Source organism: Laccaria bicolor, genomic scaffold (genome assembly GCF_000143565.1).
Source record: "Laccaria bicolor S238N-H82 LACBIscaffold_38 genomic scaffold, whole genome shotgun sequence".
Taxonomy (NCBI): Eukaryota; Fungi; Basidiomycota; class Agaricomycetes; order Agaricales; family Hydnangiaceae; genus Laccaria; species Laccaria bicolor.
In genome coordinates this window covers 499,132-520,864 of record NW_001889909.1, presented here as the reverse complement: position 1 = coordinate 520,864, position 21,733 = coordinate 499,132, and the positions used below count along the sequence as shown (strand labels likewise).

The following is a 21,733-nucleotide window of genomic DNA, read 5'->3' as shown; positions in this document are numbered from 1 at the left end:
TGAGGAAAGAGAATGGATCCTGCCTCTCTTCATCAGGTGTTGCGAATGGAAGAATTGGGAATGACGTCAACCATCAACCGCTCGCATCGATGAAGATGTGGGGACAACGTGTCGACCATTCGATCGCCCTCCTCGACTCACCAATCGTGTCCTGGCGTTTCAGAACCTGGGCGCGGAAAGAAAGCTCGCGGGATGCACAAAGGTGGGAGTGTAGCTCACCTATAGCCCTCGGCCTTTCATCCACATATACAACAAGACGCGTCCAAAAGTCTAAAACGGCGAGCATCAAGCTGAGCCACTCCTTACAAATGACCGAAATCGCATCGGGGAAAAGGGATGGTGACTTCAAGTCGTCGTTATCGTTCCGATGTGTCAGGTAGGGTTTGCTGTCGTCACACTTGCACGTCGACAGTCCCTGGAAAAATGCCTGTGGCCAGGTCGTGGTATCGACGTAGATATCTTGAAGATGATCAAAAGGAACTCGGGTGGTAGGCGCGACTGATGCGCATTGGCGCCGCGTACGTAACATTAGATTGCATGGACGCGCTTTTTGGAGGTTAGTTTCCTGACGGAAGAAGTAGATACGCACAACGATAATGGTCGGATTGGATGCGAGACGTTGTCAATGCACGTGAATTGCCACATGAAACTTGCACCAAAGCCCGGAAAGAGCTCTTAGTTTCCACATGCGCGTAAACGAGCCTTGATACGTTGGGGATTGAATATTTGAATATTGAATTTTGAATTTTAAAATTGCGAGGGACGAGAAAGGGACGAGAATGAGTTGAAGATTTCTTTTGGGCCTTACGTAAGTAAACATTTTGAACTTGTTTCACACGCTTCTTTCACTTCCACAACCACAATGAGCTGCTCCTGTATTCAGATTTTGGTAAGTGGGCCGTGAATTATGGAGGGGCAGCACGAATTAGCACTCTCTTCTTCCCGCACGTAATCTTCTCCCCACCCTCAACAATTCCTCTCACTGGAGCCGGCGGAATTTTCCTGGCCTCCGATCTACTAAAGTATGGTTCAATATTGTTCACAACGATCATTCACTTACCACGCGACAACTGCGCTTTCGAATTCGCATCCGATGTTGAGTTTAATTATGACATAACGATCAAAAGTGAAACATATCTTTCCACCACTGAGGTACTTACGCTTTAACGGAATCTCGTCGCTCTTTCCACCCACTCTGTCATGCAAAATGGGCCGTGTTACCATTTCGACCCCATAGTACCCGGCGCCTTTCCGGTCGCTGTGGATGTCATTGGGAATCAATGTATATTCTATCATCACGCACAAGACCCACGTTGCTCACATTCCCTGCATAGTTTCCATCCCCGCTAATTCGGGACGAGGAATACGGCGCGAAGAAAACGCATCACCCGTTGATACCAGTTCGGACATATCAAAATGGTCATCCCAAGCAGACGAAAAGCAGCGTTTGTATGCTTCAACTCTAAGAGTCGACGAACCAAGGAACGAGCGCGAAAAATGTAAAGCCAAACGACTGGCCGTAGGATTGTGCGACCGCGTGGGCAAATCACTGGCTTACATGGGGTCCTGCTTCGGTATGTTCACGCTTTGCTCTCTAGCATGACAACCACCTACAAGGCTCTACAGGACCGTCTACCACAGGAAAAGCCAAACACGAGAGTTGCGAAAAACGATATTGCAAGCGCCGTAATAGTTCAGAAGTCTCCATACCATCCACCATTGACGTGGAGGACCTCTGCTCTGTTGTGAACGAGGATGACAACGAGGATGAAGCCGACGAGAATACGGACCACGACGAAGAGTGGTGGAAACTACACATCGAATACCAGATGAAGCACAGACCCTACGGGATTGACGAAGAAATGGAACGAAATTTCAGCTCAGAGGAGAGTCAGACGAGTTTCGACGAAGAGGGGAGTTCAGAGGAGGAGGAGGAGGATCAGAATCGACATCAGGCCGTCGTAGAGGAGTTTAGGCGAGCAGAGAGCGAGAGGGGGAGACCAAGGCAACGGTCCGAGTTGGGAACATGGAGGGGTAGGGAACGCTATTCGATTAGTCCACGTAGGGCTTTCTCGGAAGGGGGGATAGGGTGCTAGGATTCTGGATGATGATTCGTTTGGCAACATGCGCGTAACAGAGTTTATCGACTGTGGAATATCATTTAGGAGCACAAAATCGTTGCCATGAACCGATGCTGTGTAGAAGGAAATATAATTACAGGGAATAGCGTCACCCCGAACGTGATGCTCGCAAGATAGTGGTGGAGCCTTTTGCTCAAAATGTGTCTATTGCATTGATTTCACCTTCTGACCAAACCGAACTCTTGAACTTCAACTTGAAGGGCACGGCCTCCACCTCGTGACTTGCTTATTTACGCGTGCGCTCTATTTGTTCGACTCCTTGATCGCATTCATTCTTTGCACAAGCCACGATTCCTTTCTCATAGATATCGTACCTATTGTTAAGAATACACTCACTGATGCTTTCGGGGTCTCATTTCATTTCTTTGTTTTTACTTTTCTTGTTACCCAGCAGAACGAACGCGAAACCCTCTTCTGTTACTGCAAAAAAAAAGCGTTGATCCTGCCATCTTCTGGAGATCTTCACGCACCAGCGTAATTCAAAAGAAGAAGAAAGTATGTTGATTTAGAATAAATCAAAGTAGTATGCAAAGTTGATGCAAAGCGCTGGCGGGGGAAAAAACGAAAATCAATTACCAATTCACATATGAAATAAAAATCCGTCCTCTCTTTTTTCGGGTTGAATTTGTATCCGTAACTTTTTAGAGTGAGTCGTCCCAGCGAATACACATGATGTACAAAGGGACAGCAATGGCAAGGTTCAAAAAGATTATGAATCCAACTATGAAAAAACGTCCGTCCTCTCCCTCACCGGTTGAGTTTGTATCCGTGATTTTTTATAGTGACCCAACCCAGTAGATGCATATGAGGGACTTCTGCTAACAGTGCTTTTATCCGACATCGTGGCGTATACCTCTCTCCTCCATGTTTGTGGTTCCCACACTGCGAACGACGACTTTAAATCTGAACGGTCGCTGTTTTGCTACACTCTTACCTGGCTTTGCAGGGTATGCCATTTGAAGATCTTCCTTTTGAGACATCGCTTTCTTGCGCGCTCTTCTGACGAAGATAAATGCAACGAGAAGGAGCCCTCCAACCATCACCACGGTAAGCACTGCGCTTACTATTACCCCTGTGTCTGTGCCATTGGACGATGGGGGGTTGGGGACATAAGTAGATGAAATCAGAGGCGTGTCATGATCAGTAACGGTGACCGTTATGTAGCTTGAGCTCGGGACTGCGTGATCATTTAGCGTATTCCTTGAGAGTTATTTGAGAGTCACGCACCATTGCTACTGCTACTCGCACTGGACGTATCGGTCGAGTTGGTTGTTGTGGGGATGGGAGTCTGAGAGTGTACAACATTATGACTCGAAGACGACGATGACCGACTTCTGGAGAGAGAAAGGGATTCGTTGAACGTCACGGCCAAGCTCATTTGTAGAGGGGATGAATGCGCTTCAAGTTGCCAAGGACAGAACGGGCTGCAGCAGACAGAACCACCGTTATATAGAGGACCGACAAAATCGTCATCACAGGGTCAATTCGGCAACTATATGGGGTTTGATGCCATTATTCCCGCCCTTCAACTCGGTAGAATTTCCAGGTTCTCGTCGATCGTTGACTGAGTGAGCTCTATGTTGTCGCAAAAGTACAATGCTCGCATTTCCAAATTAATATCCTATAGAATAAAATTAGTACCTAATAACCAGTGTCCAACAAAGTGCTGTCGAGTCCGATGGCACTTCACTGCTAACATACCTGCCAGTGAAGGATGAACCAGACCTCGGGAGTCGGGCCCATTGCGTGAATAGATAAAGATACGCATGCGTAATGCTTCGCAGAAAAGGTCACCCACTATTCGAAGCAGGCTTCTTATAGGATGCCGGGGAGGAGAGGGGAGGAGACTTTAATTGCCTTAGGAACCGCTTACTTATTTATTTAGACAACGATGGTCTATATATGGGCGTACGCACAAACACATCTAGAAAACCCTTGCGATGGCCGCTGGCGGAAGCAAACGGAATTTATTCTCCATATATCATGCCGTTTTAGAAAGCATATTGACTCTTCTAGGACAGTTATTTTGCTTTTTTGGATCACTAGGAAATTGGAGTACTGAGCAGTTGAACAAATTTTGCGGCAAGTTCATCGTAAGTACCTCGGGTATTTCGTAGGTGATTTAACGGAAGATCTCTAGTTTCAGTCACATGGCCCGTTTGGCAAGTCTTTCAAGTCATCGAGGAGAATTCTTTGAAGCTCGGCTGATTTTTATGGATTTACTTCGGAGAAGTCCAGTTAACGAAAGAAGTTGATCCACACACGGAGATAATATGGCTTTGTAAATCTCCCTCCACCCCAACATCAGGCATGAGGGTCGATCTCTGGGGAAAGAAAGTTCTCGGATGTCTCGCCGTTTGCAGTTGGTTTTTGCGGTGGCCATTGCGACGCTCATATTTAATTAAAGTCGTCGATGCGCTGGCGCGCGCGCTTGCTTCTCAATTTTCCCTCTCTCCAACCATAACCTGCCGGATCCATGATCAAAATCATGATGAATGGATTAAATTTTCAAACGGCTCTGTCGCCTGACAGCATTCGAGTTCGATCCGAGTGGGCTCTCGGCCCACAGTTTTTGCTGCCGTTGACCAAAGAACCCTAATGACCTATAAATTAAACCCACCAACAGAGAGACTTCGAGGGTCGGTATCCAACGGGCTCCTCCGACGAAGATCAAAGGCCCCAAGTCGATTAACTTCCGTCTCGACATTGGCTGGAGTAACTTAAGCTATAAAGTATTTTGACCCTTGGTTCAATATCAACGCTGAACTTCTGAGAAATGATTTTTGGACTTGCATCTGGACTGATTTTCCGGCTTCTCCACGGTGTAGTTGAACCTCGCTTCGTTTGCACTAAATTTCTTATCTACCTTCCGTTGTCCCACGAAGAGAAGGGGGGCCGTCGGGCGTAGAAGTAAAATTGTACGACGACGGGCGCCCTTTTCTACCTTTATGCTTCGTCAACGGCAAGAGCACAAGAAGTGCGCGGAGGATATTCTAATCTGAGATGAAGAGAGTCTTCTGAGTTATCTGGATTCTTTGAACATGGTACGAAGACAACCAATTGGTTACTCACCATTCTAGCGCTAAAAATTCGTTCCATCAAAGGTATTTTGCGTTTTCCGAAAGCTTCAACAGATGCATCCAACAGAAATCGCGACAAAGGCCCAGGAGGGAACTGGGACTCGGGAGGACGCTCATCGATCATCAGGGGCACATGATGTCATTTGGTTATAAATAGAAAAATGGCTGATAAGATCAGATAAGATCTCACTACTTTTATTCATGACGACGATGAGGCCTCCAAATTTCTCTCGCCAGCCTTCGCCAATGGTACGCCGGCATCCTAACATCTGTCGCCCCATATTTTAACCTTTGTTTCGGTAATCTGGAGGAACATGGATTGGACCAATTCGATTTTGGTGCCGGTTGCAAAGCTTGGTGTTCGTCTATGTATTTTTGGTGGGTACATGCGCTATTTCTGACCATTCGTTGTGTTTCAGAACGCATTTCCAACACGAAGGAGAAGTTGGATTTCCCTCCGGGATTGGTGATGCTTTGCTGATTTTTGCATATTAGCGTGAACAAAAGGTATGCACCCTTGGTCGAATTGCATATTTTGATTCAGGATGCAGGTGATGCAACGATATAATTGACGGTTATCAACCGAGTCACCAATCATCTGTTTTCGCATCGATCCCTGGGCGGAAGTATATTGACACTGATTCTACTATCTAGGGCGCAGGGCCTTACGGTCTTGTTTTGGCGCTCTTTGTAGGCGTTGCTCGCCGAATTATCTGCGGATCATCAAGCGGTTGTTTTCCGTTTGGCCTTTGTCAAAGCACAAAGGGTGTTTTTCTTGAGTGGTAAAGAGTGTGCCTGGCGGCCTTTGTTTGGCCACTACGCGTGGAAGCCAAACAGCCTCGTGCTAGCCAAACAAAGCTTGATTTTGACTCCCTGATATGATATTGGATGTAATATTGGTGCGTGCCCATGAGATACCCTTTGTACGTCGTTCACACACAATATAAGGTCTGTCATTGTCCTCCTTTATCGCAGCAACTGCCGAGATCGGATTGCAGCCTTCGAAGCCAAGCACGACGTTCAGGGTTGTCCAAAAAAGGGAAAACGGAGTCAATGATGGCCATTGTCCCGCCATTGTCTTCCAAGTTGAATCAACCTGAAGCGGCAACAAAACCAAAGATGGCGGGAACGCAGTAACCCACCTTCTCTTCGTTTCTATTCCCCACTTTTTTCTCTTTCCTCTTCTCTTTTTGACGAACGATGCGTCGCAACACAACTCTCGCGGTCAATACCAACGTCGCTACAGGCAAACTCGCCCATGAACTCTCCGTAACTCCACGCTCTTCAATAGACTCTCCCAATTCCAATCTCAAAACTCACGATACTGTACCAACACCATCCATTAACGTCGCATCCCCCACACCATCCATTCGACTTCTTTTTTCCCTCTTATCCAGGCGACACATCATCTGCCTCCTCCTCCCTGCCATTCTCTCGTCTATCGTCGCGGGTGGAATCGCTCCATTCATGACGTTTGTCATCGGACAAGCCTTTGACGCGTTTGCGCGATTCCCTCTTACTCCGAATCCACCAACTCAAGCCAAGGACGACCTGTTACGTGGTGTTGGCTTTGCAGCACTTGAACTTGTCGGGCTTGCCGTTGGTTCGCTCGCCCTTAGCAGCGTCACATCGTCTTTGTGGATATGGAGTGGGGAGATGAATGTCATGGCACTCCGCAAGGCAGTTTATCTATCCGTTACTGCGAAGGACATGAGTTGGTTTGATACCCATATGGGCATGGCGGATGGAAACAAACTCACCCGCACCGATGAGAACGATGGCCCTATCGGTGCTGGTGGTCTCATGGCCAAATTCACAAGGTCCGTCTCCCCTTTCCCACTTTTTGTGCCAGCTAACATTATTTTATTCAGAGAAACTGACGACGTCCGAATGGCGACTTCGCTCGCCTCAGGAATGCTCATTCAATATCTAACAACCTGCCTCACCTGCCTCGTCCTCGCCTTCACCCGCTCATGGGCACTCACCCTCGTCATTCTTTCCACCGTCCCCATCCTCATGCTCATCCAAGGCATCTCCCAAGGCCTCGCTTCCCCCCTCCTCGCATCCGAGCGCCAACAATCCGCGATTGTCGCTACCATCATCGACCGCGCCGTCTCCGCCATCTCCACCGTCAAGGCATTCAACGCAGCACCCCACGAGCATTCTCGCGCAGATGCCGCTTTTCATCGGCTAGACAGAGCTGCGGGGAAGCTTAGCGCAGTATGGGGCGTTACCTCCGCGTTGGGACAGTTCGTCATGATGGGGATGTTCGTTCAAGGCTTCTGGTTCGGCTCCAAGCTCGTCAGAGAGAACAAAATCTCCGCTGGGGACGTGATGGCCGTCTTCTGGGCGTGTCTTATTGCAACGAGTAACATGCAAATGTGCATTCCCCAGTTCATCATCCTCGCCAAAGGGAAATTTTCCATGGTCTCCCTCATCTCCCTCGCCACATCCACACCGCAGTCCAGAAACCTCCGCGTCCTCAAGAAGATCACACCACCAAGATGTTCCGGCGAACTGGCACTCCACAACGTCACATTTGCATACCCATCACGTCCCTCCATCCCCGTCCTCTCCAACGTCTCCATCTTCCTCCCCGCGAACGAAATCACCTTCATCGTCGGCTCGTCCGGGTCCGGCAAATCTACCGTCGCTCAGCTTCTTTTGAGGATGTACAACCCCCAAATCGGACACATCACCATCGACGAGCAAGACGTCCGATTCCTCGACGACGCGTGGATGAAAGCCCACGTTGCAGGCGTGAGCCAGAGCGGAGTGGTGATCCTAGATGGGAAGAGCGTGTTCGAAAATGTAGCTGCTGGTGTCTTTGGTCGACGGGTCCACGCTGTGGCGAAGGAAGAGGTGGAAGATGCGTGTCGTGCGGCGCTGATACACGAGTTTGTACGTGATTTGCCGAATGGGTATGATACCCTGCTTGGTGGGGGTGCTGGTGGTGTTGGGCTTAGTGGTGGGCAGAAGCAGAGGCTGGCTATTGCCAGAGCTCGGCTAAGGAACCCCTCAGTTTTGATACTTGGTATACCTTTTATTTTTCTGTCAACTTTTTCTTTCTTACTAAATCAATCCCTTTTAGACGAGGCGACTTCCGCGCTGGACGCTACTTCGCGGACTCTCGTATTCGAAGCCATCAAGCGGTGGCGTAAGAACAAGACCACCGTCGTCATCACACACGATTTATCCCAAATCACCCCCAACGACTTCATCTATGTCCTCAAGGCGGGACAGGTGGTCGAGCAGGGATACCGATATGACTTGGAAGTTGTTGAGCGCAAAAAAGGGGGCGTGGGCGAGTTTAGGAAGATGATGGAGTCGCAGCGGGAGACGGGTGGGTTTCTCCCAGAGAAGGATTGGGAGAGTGAGCGTGGGATGGACGACATCCAGGATGCCTTGGACGAGGAAAGCGAGAAGGAGTGGGTTGGACGTGTCCCGGACCATCTGAAGCATCAAAGCATGGCCGTTCGCCCCCTCACGTTCGGTGCTTGGATGTTCGAAGCCGTAGCCGAATTAGTCGCTCCTTCCGTGCCTGCTCTCCCTCATTCGAGGTCCACTCAGTTTTCTCCACCCGACAACTTCACTCCCATCCTTGATCGTCGACGAAGGCCTTCCAGCATCGATGTCCCTTCACCTACCTCACCCCAAGTTGCACACACCCTCACGAGCAGGCGGTTTAGCTTGCAATATTCACCCACCTCGCCAACTTCGAGGACAGCATTCGACGAGGACGCTGAAGAGGTATTCGAGAAGGAGAAACAGGCCATTGAAAAGAGCGGTGTTTCCGCTCGCTTGGGACGCGGAGCCAGCTCTCGTAACGGCCGGGAAGTCGTTCGTGCACGTTGGGACGCGGACAAGTTCGCACCGCTCACAAATGTCAAGGTCCAGAAGCGCGACAAGGAGCTCATCGTTGACTCTGATGAGCAGTCTCCCTCGATATGGAGTATCATGCGCAGTATATACCCCACCGTCCCTCGCAAAACCCTCATCTTCATCGGCCTCGTAACGTGCTGCCTCTCCGGCGCCATGACCCCCATCTTCTCCTTCCTCCTCTCCCGCCTCCTCTTCGAAGTATCCGTTGGTGCACACGACGTATCAACGATCAACAAATTCGGCGGAATCCTCGTTGGTATCGCAGCTATCGACGGTATCCTCCTGGGTACCAAGTACTTCATCATGGAGATTTGTGGTATGTCGTGGGTCACGCGTATCCGGTCTACGGCTTTGTACAACGTCATGGTGCAAGACAAGAAATGGTTTGACCGCCCGGAGAATGCAGCGAGTAGGATGGTGCAGGTGTTGGTGAAGGACGGGGAGGATGCACGGGATCTGGTAGCTGTGGTTTGGGGCCAAGGCTGCGTTGTCTTTTCGATGCTTTGTGTTGGGCTCGTGTGGGCGTTTATTACTGGGTGGCAGGTGACGCTGGTTGGTGTGGGTTTGGCGCCAGTGTTTGCGGCTTGTATGGCTGTTCAGTCGCGCCTTGTTGCAAAGTGTGAGCTGCGCAATAAGAGGGCTAGGGAAGAGGTTGCGAAGGGTTATTACGAGGTGAGCATCTGTTCTTTCCTTTTTTATTGGTTTGGTGCTCATTGGCAATAAAGACGCTTTCGAACATTCGTGGCATTCGTTGCATGGCCTTCGAAGGCATCTTTCGCTCCCACTTCGACTTGGCGACCGACAAAGCGCTCACCACTGGCGTTCGCGGTGCCTTTGTCGAAGGGTGTACCCATGGGCTCGCCAGCGCACTCATCTACCTGGCTGAAGCCCTCTTGTTCTACGTCGGCGCCGTCCTCATCGCCCGTGGGACTTACACCTACCTCCAAATGGTTGAAGTTCTCAACCTTGTTGTATTCTCTGTGACGATTGGCTCCCAACTCATGGCCTTCAGTAAGTTTCATTCTGTCGAGCGTTGTTCTGTGCTGACGTCCCTTCCTTTCAGCTGAGAAGATCGCAAGGTCTGGACAAGCTGCTAACGACTTCAACCGACTTCTCCAGCTTAACATCACGTCCACTGACGAATCCAAGGGCGTCGTCCGCCCAGAACTCGCAGGCGGAATCAATTTCAACAACGTCCATTTCTTCTATCCCGGGCGACCAGAGGTTCCCGTTCTCAGGAATGTCAACCTCTCCATCGACGACGGCGAGTGCATCGCAATCGTTGGTCCCTCCGGTTCCGGCAAGTCCACGCTCGCCGCCCTCCTTCAACGTCTGTACGAACCCACCAATGGCGCCATCACCATCGGCTTGAACAGACTCTGCGATATCGAGGTCAACCACCTCCGTGATCACGTCTCTGTGGTATCTCAACACCCTAATCTCTTCGACGCTACCATCGCAGAGAACATCCGCTACGGAAATCAAGCAATTTCAGACTACGACATCCGCCGTGCTGCAAAGGCCGCGCAGGTCCATGACTTCATATTGTCCTTGCCCCAGGGATATCATACCCCCGTTGGCGAGAACGCTTCCCTCATCTCGGGTGGCCAAGCGCAGAGGCTTCAGATCGCTCGTGCCCTCGCTAGGCCCTCTCGGATCCTGATCCTGGATGAATGTACGTCATCCTTGGATGGAGAGAACCAGGCCAAGGTTCTTGATACGATTCGGGCGGCCAAGCTGGGTCGGACTACGGTGATGATCACGCATAAGCTTGAGGTGATGATGATGTGCGACCGGATCGTGGTTGTTGATGGTGGGGAGGTGAGGGAGCAAGGGACATATGATGAGCTCATGCAGCGCAAGGGCGTCTTTTCCTCCCTTGCTAGTGGAGGAGAGTGGGTTGGGGAGTGGTAGTTGTTCAATCTCTGCTGGATGGCCTTCATCTTCGTTTTCATCACCATTTTTTATTCATCTTCGTTCACACACCTTCGTTATCCCTCTTTGACATTATCCGCGGTTCATTTGCGATGAACCCGATTGCATTATTCCTTCCTTGGACAAGCTTACCTTACGCATATTACCCCAACTTCATGACCTCATTTGTAGAATACAGTATACAACGTACTTACGGAATATTACGATTTTATGACGTGTACGGAGTGGAACCTAAGGACTACATACTGACTGGCATTGCATCGGGTGAAAGCTAGGAGCTACGTGCTCGCTTTCAATCGTCCAACAACTTGGCATAAACCCTTTGCTTTCCACGATACCGTGGAGTCAGGTAAGCGCCAAATTTAATGCCGTCCTCCCTGTTATTCCATCAGAGAGAGAAACGGGCTGAGAGTTAATGGGAAATATCATACGTCGTGTTGAAGAGCTCCATATCGGTTTTCCTGAAGATGTTCGAGAACATTAGATACAACTCGGCCCACGCGAGGCTAAGTAAATCATCATGAGCAGAATATCATACTTTCCCCAAATATTCCACGCACTTGATACCAAGGCAGCTCCGGGGACCTTTCGAGAACGGCACAAAGTTCTCTTCCAGCTCTGTGATGTTCGGCTGTAACCACCTATCGGGGTCGAATCTCTTGGGGTTGGTAAAGACTTTGGGGTTATAGTGCATAAATGTCGCACCCATCGCGACAACGGTCTATTGAATGTGAGTAATAGCCAACAAAAAAAAGGAAACGCACCCCGGCCGGAACGAAAACTCCTGCTATCATGGTGTTGAAGGGGACAACGCGAGGAGCCGGGCTCACAACCCCATGCGAAAGGCGCAGTGACTCCTTAATTACAGCCGTCTAACAACCACGTTTGAGAAAAATCGCACAGCAAAATTCCCAAAAAAGAACTCACAAGGTAAGGCAGTTTCTCGAGCTTTTCGAGGCTCAGAGGACTGTCCAAGTCAGGCCACGCAGCTCTCAATTCGGAAACCAATTCGTCTTTCAGCGCCCGATTGCTCAACAAGTGCACAGTCCCAATCATACATGCATTCCCCACTGTATCAGTCCCAGCAGCCAACAGCACCGCAGATTCATCTTGAAGTGCCTTTTTGGACACTTTCACCTGGGCATCTGTCGCAAGAAAATGATGGTAAATAGTGGGGTGCTCTTCGCTCTCCAACGTCGTCGGGTTAGCGAGAATTTTATCAATCTGAGACTCAAGCGTCTTCAGAAAAAATTGCATCTCCAAGGAATCCGGACTGATGCGACGTGCGAGCCAGTGAGGAATGCCCAAAATAAACGGTATGACGAAAGGAAAGTGTTGCATGAGGAAAATCATAAAGCCAGAGGAGTCGAGGGAAAGTAGCATTGGATGCTGGAAGTTTGGATAATCGATGGCTTCAAACGATTTGGCGAAGCAATAGGTGGTAACTACTTCCATTGAGATTGAGAGATATCCATGATGGAGGTCGAATGGTCGGAGTGGGTTTTGGTATTGCGTTAACGCCTGAAGGAATTTATCAATCTGGGGTATTGTCAGCATATCACACAGTGGATGTAGAACGGTGTGGCACTTACACCCCGTTGTATAACGTTCTCTAATTTGAGGATCGCCTTTCTAGAAAACAACGGACGCATAATATCCTTCTGGATCTTCGCTTTTCGTGGATCAATGCAAGCGAAAGAGGACTCTGACGCGAGGAAAGCATCGTAGAACCAGGCCTCCTTTGTGAATCTCGATCGGTATATTTGGTCGAACACCTGTGGATCGTTGAAATGTAGCTAAGAAATTTTAAGATATCATCCGGATAATCTTAAATCTGTGAGTTATCCACCTTTCCCGGAGCAATTCGAACGACACGTCCTGTAATGAAGAAGCGTCAATTATCAACAAGACAAGTAGGAGTTTAATTCGAACCGTATTTTTCATGTAAAACTTCCAATTGATCAACCATTCCTCCAAGCATCACGATATCGTAGTAAGCCATGTACAAGCCGCTGATAGCTGCCAGTTTTGGGCCCGGAACCTTCGACAAAGGATGGAAGAAAAGCCAGTAGACAGTCATGAACACAAGGTAGGTGGCGGCGGATGCCATGAGCAACGCAAGACATTGCAGCGCGAATCCAGACATTGCGGAAGGGGCAAGGTGGTATATCGAATTGATGAGGCAAGTTCATATCTGAGGCGTCGTAGTTCTCGATCCCCATCTAGCCAGAGACCCCGTGGCGAATTGAAGGATGAAACCGCGGAGGTCTTTACTACTTCCCTACGATTTTACGTCGATTCCCGGAATTACGTCGGACTATTTCTTGGCCAAAAGGTCAGCTGGCATTCGGGTTTCCAACTGCTGGTGCCAGACGATAGGATGATAAGAAGATAGATCGAGCTGCATGAGGCTGCACTCTAGCAGTGAAAACTTCGGAACTTTCTTCCTGAAAAGAAAATTCCGAAGTTTCTAGTAGGCTGGCACTTTTAGAGCTTAATTTACATTGAGCCATAACCACACTTACCAGAGTTATAGATGGTGAACTGTAGGCGGCATAACTAGATAACTATGCCGCTCACTTCCCCATACTCGATGTTGATGCCGGCGGTCTAATCTCGGTCTAATCAGATACTGCGAATTCAGATAAACAGAGGAAACTCCACCCTGAACACGATTGAGTAGTTATGCACCACACGCCCCGTTCGTATCTGTAACGTTCCAAAGTCCAAACGTTCAAACGTTCAAGTTCAAGGGCAAGAGTAGGTGTTCGTTTTCCATTATTTGGTTGAAACGGTGTAACATAACAACTTGAAAAGTCCCCTACGCCCGGCCAGCACTTTCTCTTCCTCCCAACTTCATCCTTGTCTTCTCCTTTTCTCTTTCAAAATTTCTCTTCAAATAATGTGCAAAGCTGTTGCACATCAGGCTGAAATTTCTTGTAAGGGCATTTATGCTTTCGAATGGATTCCCTTCACTATTTTTTTTTGTAGAAAAATTTGATCGACTTCCAGCGTTTTACGCTCGTTCCCTCAAAATGTCACGGGTTCACGTCGATTTTGAACCAGAGGCTGCCTGGAAGCACGCTTTACAGAGCCGAATCAACGACAACCTCGAAAAAATGCTACAAGATGCTCGGACGTCTTTCGAGCTTGACGTCGCCAATGTACCACTGACGTGCCCGGAAACGCGATACAAATTGACGGCGGAGTACACCAGGGGTGTGGAATTTCTTCGGGCCATCGCTGGGGAGGAGTACGAGCATGCAGTTGAGAGAGAGCGAAGGGAGCGGGAATGGAGTGCTCACTGTGGGGTGATGCCGGAGGAGTGGTCTTCTGCTCTCCGTCAGGAACAGGAGGCTATTCTGGAGGCCATCGAGAGGAAGAAGGGCACACCCGTTGGAGTTGAAAGGCCATCGCGCGAAACCACCATACCTGACAAAGTCAAATGTTCCACCACGTCCATGCCCTCAACCCAGCCAACACCTCATACTGCGGGCTCGGCGGATACTAAATCCCCCGCGTCCTCTGTGTGGACAAATACCAAGATCCTCGATGATCAACACGAAACGCCAGAGGAAGCGGCTGCGCGCGAACGTCAGGAAAAACACGAGCGGCAGCAGGAAGAATTTCGGAAACGGGCAGAGGAGATCAAGCGGCGGACCGCAGAACGCAAGCGGCAAGCTCAAGCCGAATTTAACACCTCATCTACAAGTTCCACGTCGTCATCATCGTCTGACAATGGCGACCCCTACCCGTCACCACATGGCCTTTTGTCCGACGAAGACACCATCAAACTCCTTATCTTCCACGACCAACAGTGGTCTCGCATCGCCGAATACACATCTCTTCATTGGTCTGACTTCCCTTGGCCCGTCTTGAGCTTTGCTGGGCCCAAAAACCCTGGCGATCTCACCCTCGTCGTGGTTTCAGCGTATATTTTGTCGGCGTTTGATCTGCGGAGGGATAAGGCGAGGTCGAAGGAGAGGTTGAGGGAGCATATCAGGAAGTGGCACCCCGATCGGTTCGAAGGGCGATTTTTGAAAAATGTTCCAGAGGGGAGGGAGAGGGAGAAGGTTAGGCTTGGGGCTGGGATGGTGGCGAGGTTCTTGAACGATTTATTGGCCAGGTTTCATGACCTTGGCTAGAGGTGTGCTCATCCTGTTCCCCGCATTTGCTTCACGTCATTGCATTTATCTATTTTGTTTCTCCCCTACGTTATTGTTGCCATCTTGATGTATACCTAACTTATTCGCTTCGCATCGTCATACTTTACATACCCTACCTTCACCCATTCTCTGTCGCTTTGTTGTCGAGTTTTTATTGCTTTCCCGTTCAAGATATAGCAATCATAATACCTTGTTCTTATCCATACTTCAAGTCCTAAGTACTTGGTACCCCTCGCCGCTTTGGTGTATGCAGCCCAACACAGACCATCTTTAGAATTGACCTGCAAATTTCTCCGGTCAGTCAAGAAAAGATTCATGAGTGCGACAAACTGGGTCAGAGATTCGCTCTGTGATTTGCATGTAATTACATCCAACCCCCTTGAGGACATTTAACTAAGGGACAGTACCAGAGATATGGGAACACATTCATTCAGTCAAGTCTCATTGAAAATACACAAGCAGTTCTAGAGTTCGTTACAATCCTGCCACCCTCTTCTTAATGACCTCCACCGTAGCAGGCTCAGCGACAGTGCTAAGATCACCAAGCTGGTCACCCTCTCCCGCGACAACCTTCCTCATAATCCTCCGCATGATCTTCAAGGAAATACGTCAGCTCCACTCAATGCGCCTTCAAACAACACGCACCTTTCCGGAACGCGTCTTGGGCAGGTCGCTCACGATATAAACCTTCTTCGGAGCCGCGAACGGTCCAATTACCTTGCGCACTTGGAGCACGAGCTCCTTGACCAAGCCGGATTCGTCGTTGGGATCGTATGCGTATTCACTGTTGGCTGGTGAATACCCGCCTGGCGTTGAGGTTAGATGATACTCACGGTTTCAAGGTAACGAAGGCGGAAACGGCTTGTCCAGTTACTTCGTCAGTGGTTCCGATGACTATGAGGTGGGATGCTGAGCACAGCATGGAATGATATTTTGATAACGCACCAGCAGTTTCAGCAACTCCCTTGTGCATGATAAGCGCCGACTCAATCTCGGCAGTAGACAAACGATGGCCAGCTACGTTGATAACGTCTGTGAAAGGTATGAGCGCAAGTAACTGGGTAAAAGGATAGATAACCCACCGTCAACTCTGCCCTTGATCCAGATGTATCCGTGCTCATCACGCGCCGCTGCATCTCCAGTATAAAAGGTACCAGGGTATGGCTTGGACATGGTCAGCCCGAACCAAAGTCAAAAAGGCAAAACGTACATTCATGTAGGTTTCGAGGTAGCGTTTATGGTCTTTGTAGATAGTACGGGCAATGGATGGCCACGGCGTCTTGAGGACAAGAACACCTTCAACGTTATTACCTTCCAACTCCTTGCCTGTAATGGGATCAAGAATGGCAGGCTCAATGCCGAAGAAGGGGACAGTCGCGGAGCCGGGCTTGGTCTCGATAGCACCAGGGAACGGTGTGACGACGATCGACCCAGTCTCCGTTTGCCTGTGAGCGTTCAGCATCAGTGGACCTCACAGAATGTGTACAACTTACCAGAAGGTATCCACAACCGCGCACTGCCTCTTACCGACGTGTTCGTTGTACCAATCCCACGCCTCTGGGTTGATGGGCTCGCCCACGCTGCCAAGGACGCGCAGGCTGCTGAGGTCGTGGTTCTCGACATGGTGAGCGCCAAGGCGTCGCAGAAGACGGATGGCAGTGGGCGCAGTGTAGAATTGAGTGAGTTTGTGCTTTTCAACTGTCTGCCAATAGCGGGATGGGGTGGGGTATACGGGGGTGGATTCAAACACCGTGGTAGTAACTCCATTGGCGAGAGGTCCGTACACAATATATCTGGATATCATGTAAGAATTGTGGATGACTGAGGAAGATGTAACGTACGTGTGACCAGTGATCCAACCGATGTCAGCCATGCACCCGAACTTGTCATCGGGGTGGACATCAAAGACGTATTTGACAGTGAGGGCTGCACAAAGAAGATACCCTCCTGTGGTGTGGACGACACCCTTTGGTTTGCCGGTAGATCCGGATGTCTAACAGCGAAAACTATAAGCGTGCTTGATCTGAAGCATAAAAAAAATCACATAGAGGATGAACAATGGGTCCTCAGACGCCATGATCTCAGGTGGGCAGTAGTTTGGCACCTTTGCGATCTCCTCGTGGTACCACTTGTCGCGCCCTTCCGTCCAACCGACCTGACCTCCCGTCCTTTTCAGAACTAGCACATGCTCAACAAGAGGGCACTCCCTCAGCGCAGCATCGACAATCGCCTTGGTTGCGATTGGTTTGCCACCCCTCCTGCCCTCATCTGAGGTGATGACAACGCGTGAGCTACAATCTTGAACGCGATCGCGCAAAGATTCAGCAGAGAAGCCGGCAAATACAACCGAGTGGACGGCGCCGATACGCGCGCAGGCGAGGAAGACTGCGACTGCCTGCCACGTCATAGGAAGGTAAACGGAGACGGTATCGCCTTTCTTGAGACCAAACGATTTGAGAACATTGGCGATGCTGCTAACTTCGCGGAGAAGCTCGGCGTAAGTGATTTCCCTTCCCTCTCCGGGCTCATCCGCTTCGTAGATGATGGCGGTCTGTTTGTATTATGACTTGATTGACTCAAGGTCAAAAGAGTTGATTACCTTGTCAGGATGCTTGAAAGCCCATCGATCTACGCAGTTGTACGATGCGTTCAGTCCACCCTCTGGGAACCACACGATATCTCCAGTTTGGAAGCCCCCTGATCTGACTGTGTGGAATGGGCGGTCCCAGTACAGCATTTCTCTAGCTTTCTGTACGAAAAGATATCATCTGGTTTCGCTCAACCGATTGAATGAACGACGTACATGCGCCCACCATTTATCCGACTCATGCCCCACAGTTTCCTTGTGGGCGTCGCGGTACGCATGTATGTGCGGCCCAACATGAGGAGTTTTAGGACCTGATTTCAAACGAGGAGCGACGGGGTGAATAAGAGGTTTCTGTTCTTCGGTCATGATAGAGTCAGGAAAGGTATTTGGAGAAGTTCCACCTTATATTCTTGATCAACAAGGGAAAACTTGGGGAAGTCCTAATGGGGTAAGCACGATCAATCAATGTGCACCTATTTTTAACTTGGGCGTGTGTTCAACTTTTAGGCCGTCTTCGGGTTTATGAGGTTCCCCCCCATTCAATCATCGCGGCATATATGTAAGTGGTTACTTCGGCTGGGTCAGATTTGAGCAGTGAGAAAAGCTCAGTGGAAGAGTTTGGCGCGAAGCTCTCAAGTTTTGCTTCAACGAGGCTGAGAATTGGGTGTAGCTGAGTGTATGTTCTCTTCTTGTACGTATTCCAAGACACCGCGCATAGAAAGATTGTATATCGATTGCTGAAAATGGAATTCTCTTCCCGCCGTAAGGGATTTGAATGATTATCGGTCAAGGTACAGGACAAAAATAAATAGGCGCTCAGGCATGTATCCTCGCAATTGCTGTGGTATCTCAATTGCACGGCTTGGAATTCCTTCCATGAATATCGGCGTATTGAAAGCTCGAGCTTTGAGGTGGAAGCGTACATGAGATGAAAGAGTTATCACAGCCTTGAGGTTGCTTGAAAGCTATACAACAAACGAATAAGGGTGAGATCAGTAATCACAGGCGGGCGGCAAGTGTCACGACCGTTAAGTGGGAGAGTTCAATTTAAGTAAGGACAAGACCAATGCTGTGATTTCCATTTACGTGTTAATTGGGTGTGGTGTTCGTTAAGAGGGTCAACCGAATGAAGCAATCTGGTTCAACTTGGGAGTTCGGCTCAGTCTTGATAGCTGAACGGAATGGTGGAACTTGAGCTTGAAATTTGGCGCAGTACAATTATTTGGAAAAAGAATTTCAATTTTTATTTTTGAATTTCTTCATCGCATTGAATGTATGTTTTTTTCGACGACCCTTTGTGATGCAGATGTCAAACCCCTCCGCGCGCTGATGGATGGGTTGCATAGATCGCAAACTCACGCTCTTGGGCCTTCTTGGGCCTACTGAGGGCGATATGGTTACCCCGAAGAGGCCTTGGGCGGCTTAGGGTTATCATCAGTACCTTTGTTCTTCTGATTCCTTATGAATGTCATAGTCATCGGATGGATGAAGTTTGCCAGATAAGAGTCAACGTTAACTTCTTGTCCCAGAGGAATACCTTGCGGTGAAAGCGTAAACTAGATCATCAAGGTACATTGTCCCTTGCAGCAGGGACACCACCGGCTTCATTTCATCCAATTAGAAACGGCGGAATATACACTCGGGTATGCAGCTGGTATGCCTGTGAATGTCAACACTCTTCTTCTGCCAGTGGAGTCAGTAACGGAAGTGATATTGGCGAATAGTAGAGCGGACTTGGAGCGGACTGAAACTGAAGATAGATGCCCTCTGATGTACGAATTGCGAGGATGAAACTTGATACAGTCGTTCGGGAGACGAAAGAGGAAGCTGGGCTGAGTTTGAGATGTCAAAATTTAAAAAGCAGGGCGATTCAGTTCAAATTTTTTGGTGGGAGCTGGGGCGGTGGTGGTTTGAATGTTCGACTTAATTCGGGGATCAGATTAAAGACGCATAACCTGTATTGTCTGAGTTGATGAATCTGGATGGCATAGAAACAATTCTCACCTATAAAAACGTCTGAAAAAGAAAACAGATATAAGGAAACTAGGCCTCTGTAATGGTAGGAAGCTACTTACAGGCCTCCTTTCCAGATGAGTTTGTAGCCGTATAGCATTGAAATTCTATTGATGAAGAGAAGGTATTAGTGAGAAAATTTACAATAAAGCTGGAAAAAAAATGTACCGTATCCAGGGTTACAATGAAATTTTGTTCTTATCACTCCATCCGTGTGGAAAATCTCCCCGATTGTTATTGAGTGCCAGTTTGGATCAGTAATTCCCCATGCTACAAGGACATGAATCATGGAGACCTTCGAATATTACTGATTATTGCTCACAAGCTCCAGACGTCGCTTTCAGCTGCTTTGTGTTGCCGGTTGGAGGGGGAGGCGCCGCGAATTGCTTCTGTAATTGGTACACAACGGCTATGGGTTCATCTTCAGAAATACAAGGATAGCTGTCAGCGGAAAAGGAAATGGTATCATCGTCATTCATGGTAGTCTCGCCGCTTTCGTCCCCGAATAATTCACAATCGTGGTTCACAATTCCTTCAACTTTGATAATTCGACGCTTCAGAGAAGCAACCGTTTGAGGGGGTGCAACAGAGAGGACCTCCAGGCGACCCAGAGATGTGTCGTCTTCATGGAAAGCGGTATTTGAGACGGCCTGTCCACCTTGGTCGTATATACGATAGTAGACTAACGGAAGAAAGACAATCAGCGAATTGCCTTGAGAATACTGACTGACGAAGACAGACTGTAACGTTTTGCCCCTTGGTCAGATAGTTCCACCAGTTTTTCTTTGCCTGTAGAGCTAACCACAAACCGCTTCTCGGGGTCGCTCACAACCAGAGCCACGGGATCATCCTTAGACAGTCCAGGTCCAACTTGCCTGCGAAGAGAAAGACGGGTTGAATCTTCCACGTGGCTTTTTTCTGAGATCGACAAATACAAGTCACCCTCTTCAAAGCCCTCGATTTTGCGGAGGCGTAGTTTCAGAGAGCCTGCAGTGTGTGGGGGTGCTACGGATCTGGATAAAACCCGGCTGATGAAGCGATCGTTGGAGTAGATGGGTCGGTTAGTTTCGAGTGCACCGTCTTTGGTGTATAGCTTATAGTAAACTGCGGGGATGAGTCAAGATCATACATTTTACTACAAATCAGTAAGTCGCACCGTAACGAGGCCCGGGCGTTGTTCCACACATCTGCGCCGTCAGATGAAATTGGATGAATCACAGGTAAGTATGACATACTCACAAGCTCTACATCTCCTCGGCCGTCTAATAGGGATGATCCCGCTTCACAAGTTTTCATGGATGTTTGTGGTTGTGTACAAAGCGGTCGCTGCGCCAGCGCGTATTTCCTCCGCTGAGCAACGTCTTGATTAGCGCCCATATGACAAAATGAAAAAACGCAAGCAAGAAGCCAATTCCCAGAGATACGGTCCTCGTAAAATTTGGAACTTCAAGGTGAAAGGGAGATCGTCCGATGAGTTGGCGACAAAGTCAAGGGACGTGAAGTTGAGGTGGGAGCTGAGCCAAGCAACCAAGAGCAAGTAATGTCAACTCACCGTCAACTTATGTAATAACAAAACGCTGACTACCACGTGCTTAGAGGTCGCGTACACACAACCACATAACGTTGACATAACGCGTTTATGAGTACGCGTCACAAACTTGCAAGTGATCAAGGTATGGCAGCGTCAACAGGTTATGGCATATGCAACAAATTTGACTAGGCCTACAGGTCAAGAATACGAGGACTCTGACTCTGATGCAAGATGCAGCAATAATTCATTTGTTTTATCTACCCATTGGTTATGATGTTCTCATAAATACCATAAACACAAAGCGGATCGTCGGAGCCGACCAAATCTTCTCAGAGAAACGGAACCGGTAATTGCGGTGAAATTGTCCGTGATCGCATCATACGTCAATTGCTTGATCA

General features: G+C 49.0%; 6 protein-coding genes across 6 annotated transcripts; 2 read left to right on the top strand and 4 right to left on the bottom strand.

Moving 5' to 3' along the window:
• The first annotated feature begins 903 nt into the window (after positions 1-903).
• LACBIDRAFT_295384 (uncharacterized protein) lies at positions 904-2,238 on the top strand. The gene is made up of 3 exons (XM_001886578.1): positions 904-1,282; positions 1,335-1,574; positions 1,627-2,238. Exons 1-3 carry the CDS (start codon positions 1,201-1,203, stop codon positions 2,094-2,096), a joined length of 792 nt encoding a protein of 263 aa, XP_001886613.1. The 5' UTR covers positions 904-1,200; the 3' UTR covers positions 2,097-2,238.
• Positions 2,239-2,862: 624 nt separating this feature from the next.
• LACBIDRAFT_308116 (uncharacterized protein) lies at positions 2,863-3,519 on the bottom strand (the record flags this gene model as incomplete). The annotated part of the gene is made up of 3 exons (XM_001886498.1): positions 2,863-3,023; positions 3,076-3,318; positions 3,369-3,519. 3 exons carry the CDS (start codon positions 3,517-3,519, stop codon positions 2,863-2,865), a joined length of 555 nt encoding a protein of 184 aa, XP_001886533.1.
• Positions 3,520-11,450: 7,931 nt separating this feature from the next.
• On the bottom strand, positions 11,451-13,184 carry LACBIDRAFT_253742 (uncharacterized protein; the record flags this gene model as incomplete). Its single annotated transcript, XM_001886497.1, has 7 exons — positions 11,451-11,544; positions 11,599-11,759; positions 11,803-11,910; positions 11,966-12,486; positions 12,627-12,813; positions 12,912-12,916; positions 12,971-13,184. 7 exons carry the CDS (start codon positions 13,182-13,184, stop codon positions 11,451-11,453), a joined length of 1,290 nt encoding a protein of 429 aa, XP_001886532.1.
• An 889-nt stretch (positions 13,185-14,073) lies between these two features.
• Positions 14,074-15,183, top strand: LACBIDRAFT_308113 (uncharacterized protein; the record flags this gene model as incomplete). Its single annotated transcript, XM_001886577.1, has 1 exon — positions 14,074-15,183. One exon carries the CDS (start codon positions 14,074-14,076, stop codon positions 15,181-15,183), a length of 1,110 nt encoding a protein of 369 aa, XP_001886612.1.
• Positions 15,184-15,678: 495 nt separating this feature from the next.
• LACBIDRAFT_185985 (acetate--CoA ligase) lies at positions 15,679-18,157 on the bottom strand (the record flags this gene model as incomplete). The annotated part of the gene is made up of 11 exons (XM_001886496.1): positions 15,679-15,798; positions 15,850-15,988; positions 16,038-16,098; positions 16,150-16,236; positions 16,287-16,368; positions 16,415-16,649; positions 16,698-16,997; positions 17,046-17,197; positions 17,249-17,755; positions 17,804-17,953; positions 18,008-18,157. 11 exons carry the CDS (start codon positions 18,155-18,157, stop codon positions 15,679-15,681), a joined length of 1,983 nt encoding a protein of 660 aa, XP_001886531.1.
• A 1,569-nt stretch (positions 18,158-19,726) lies between these two features.
• Positions 19,727-21,434, bottom strand: LACBIDRAFT_332125 (uncharacterized protein; the record flags this gene model as incomplete). The annotated part of the gene is made up of 9 exons (XM_001886495.1): positions 19,727-19,769; positions 19,796-19,807; positions 19,867-19,911; positions 19,949-19,955; positions 20,127-20,530; positions 20,614-20,908; positions 20,961-20,991; positions 21,044-21,154; positions 21,357-21,434. The coding sequence occupies 9 exons, from the start codon at positions 21,432-21,434 to the stop codon at positions 19,727-19,729; spliced, it is 1,026 nt and encodes a 341-aa protein (XP_001886530.1).
• Positions 21,435-21,733: the final 299 nt, after the last annotated feature.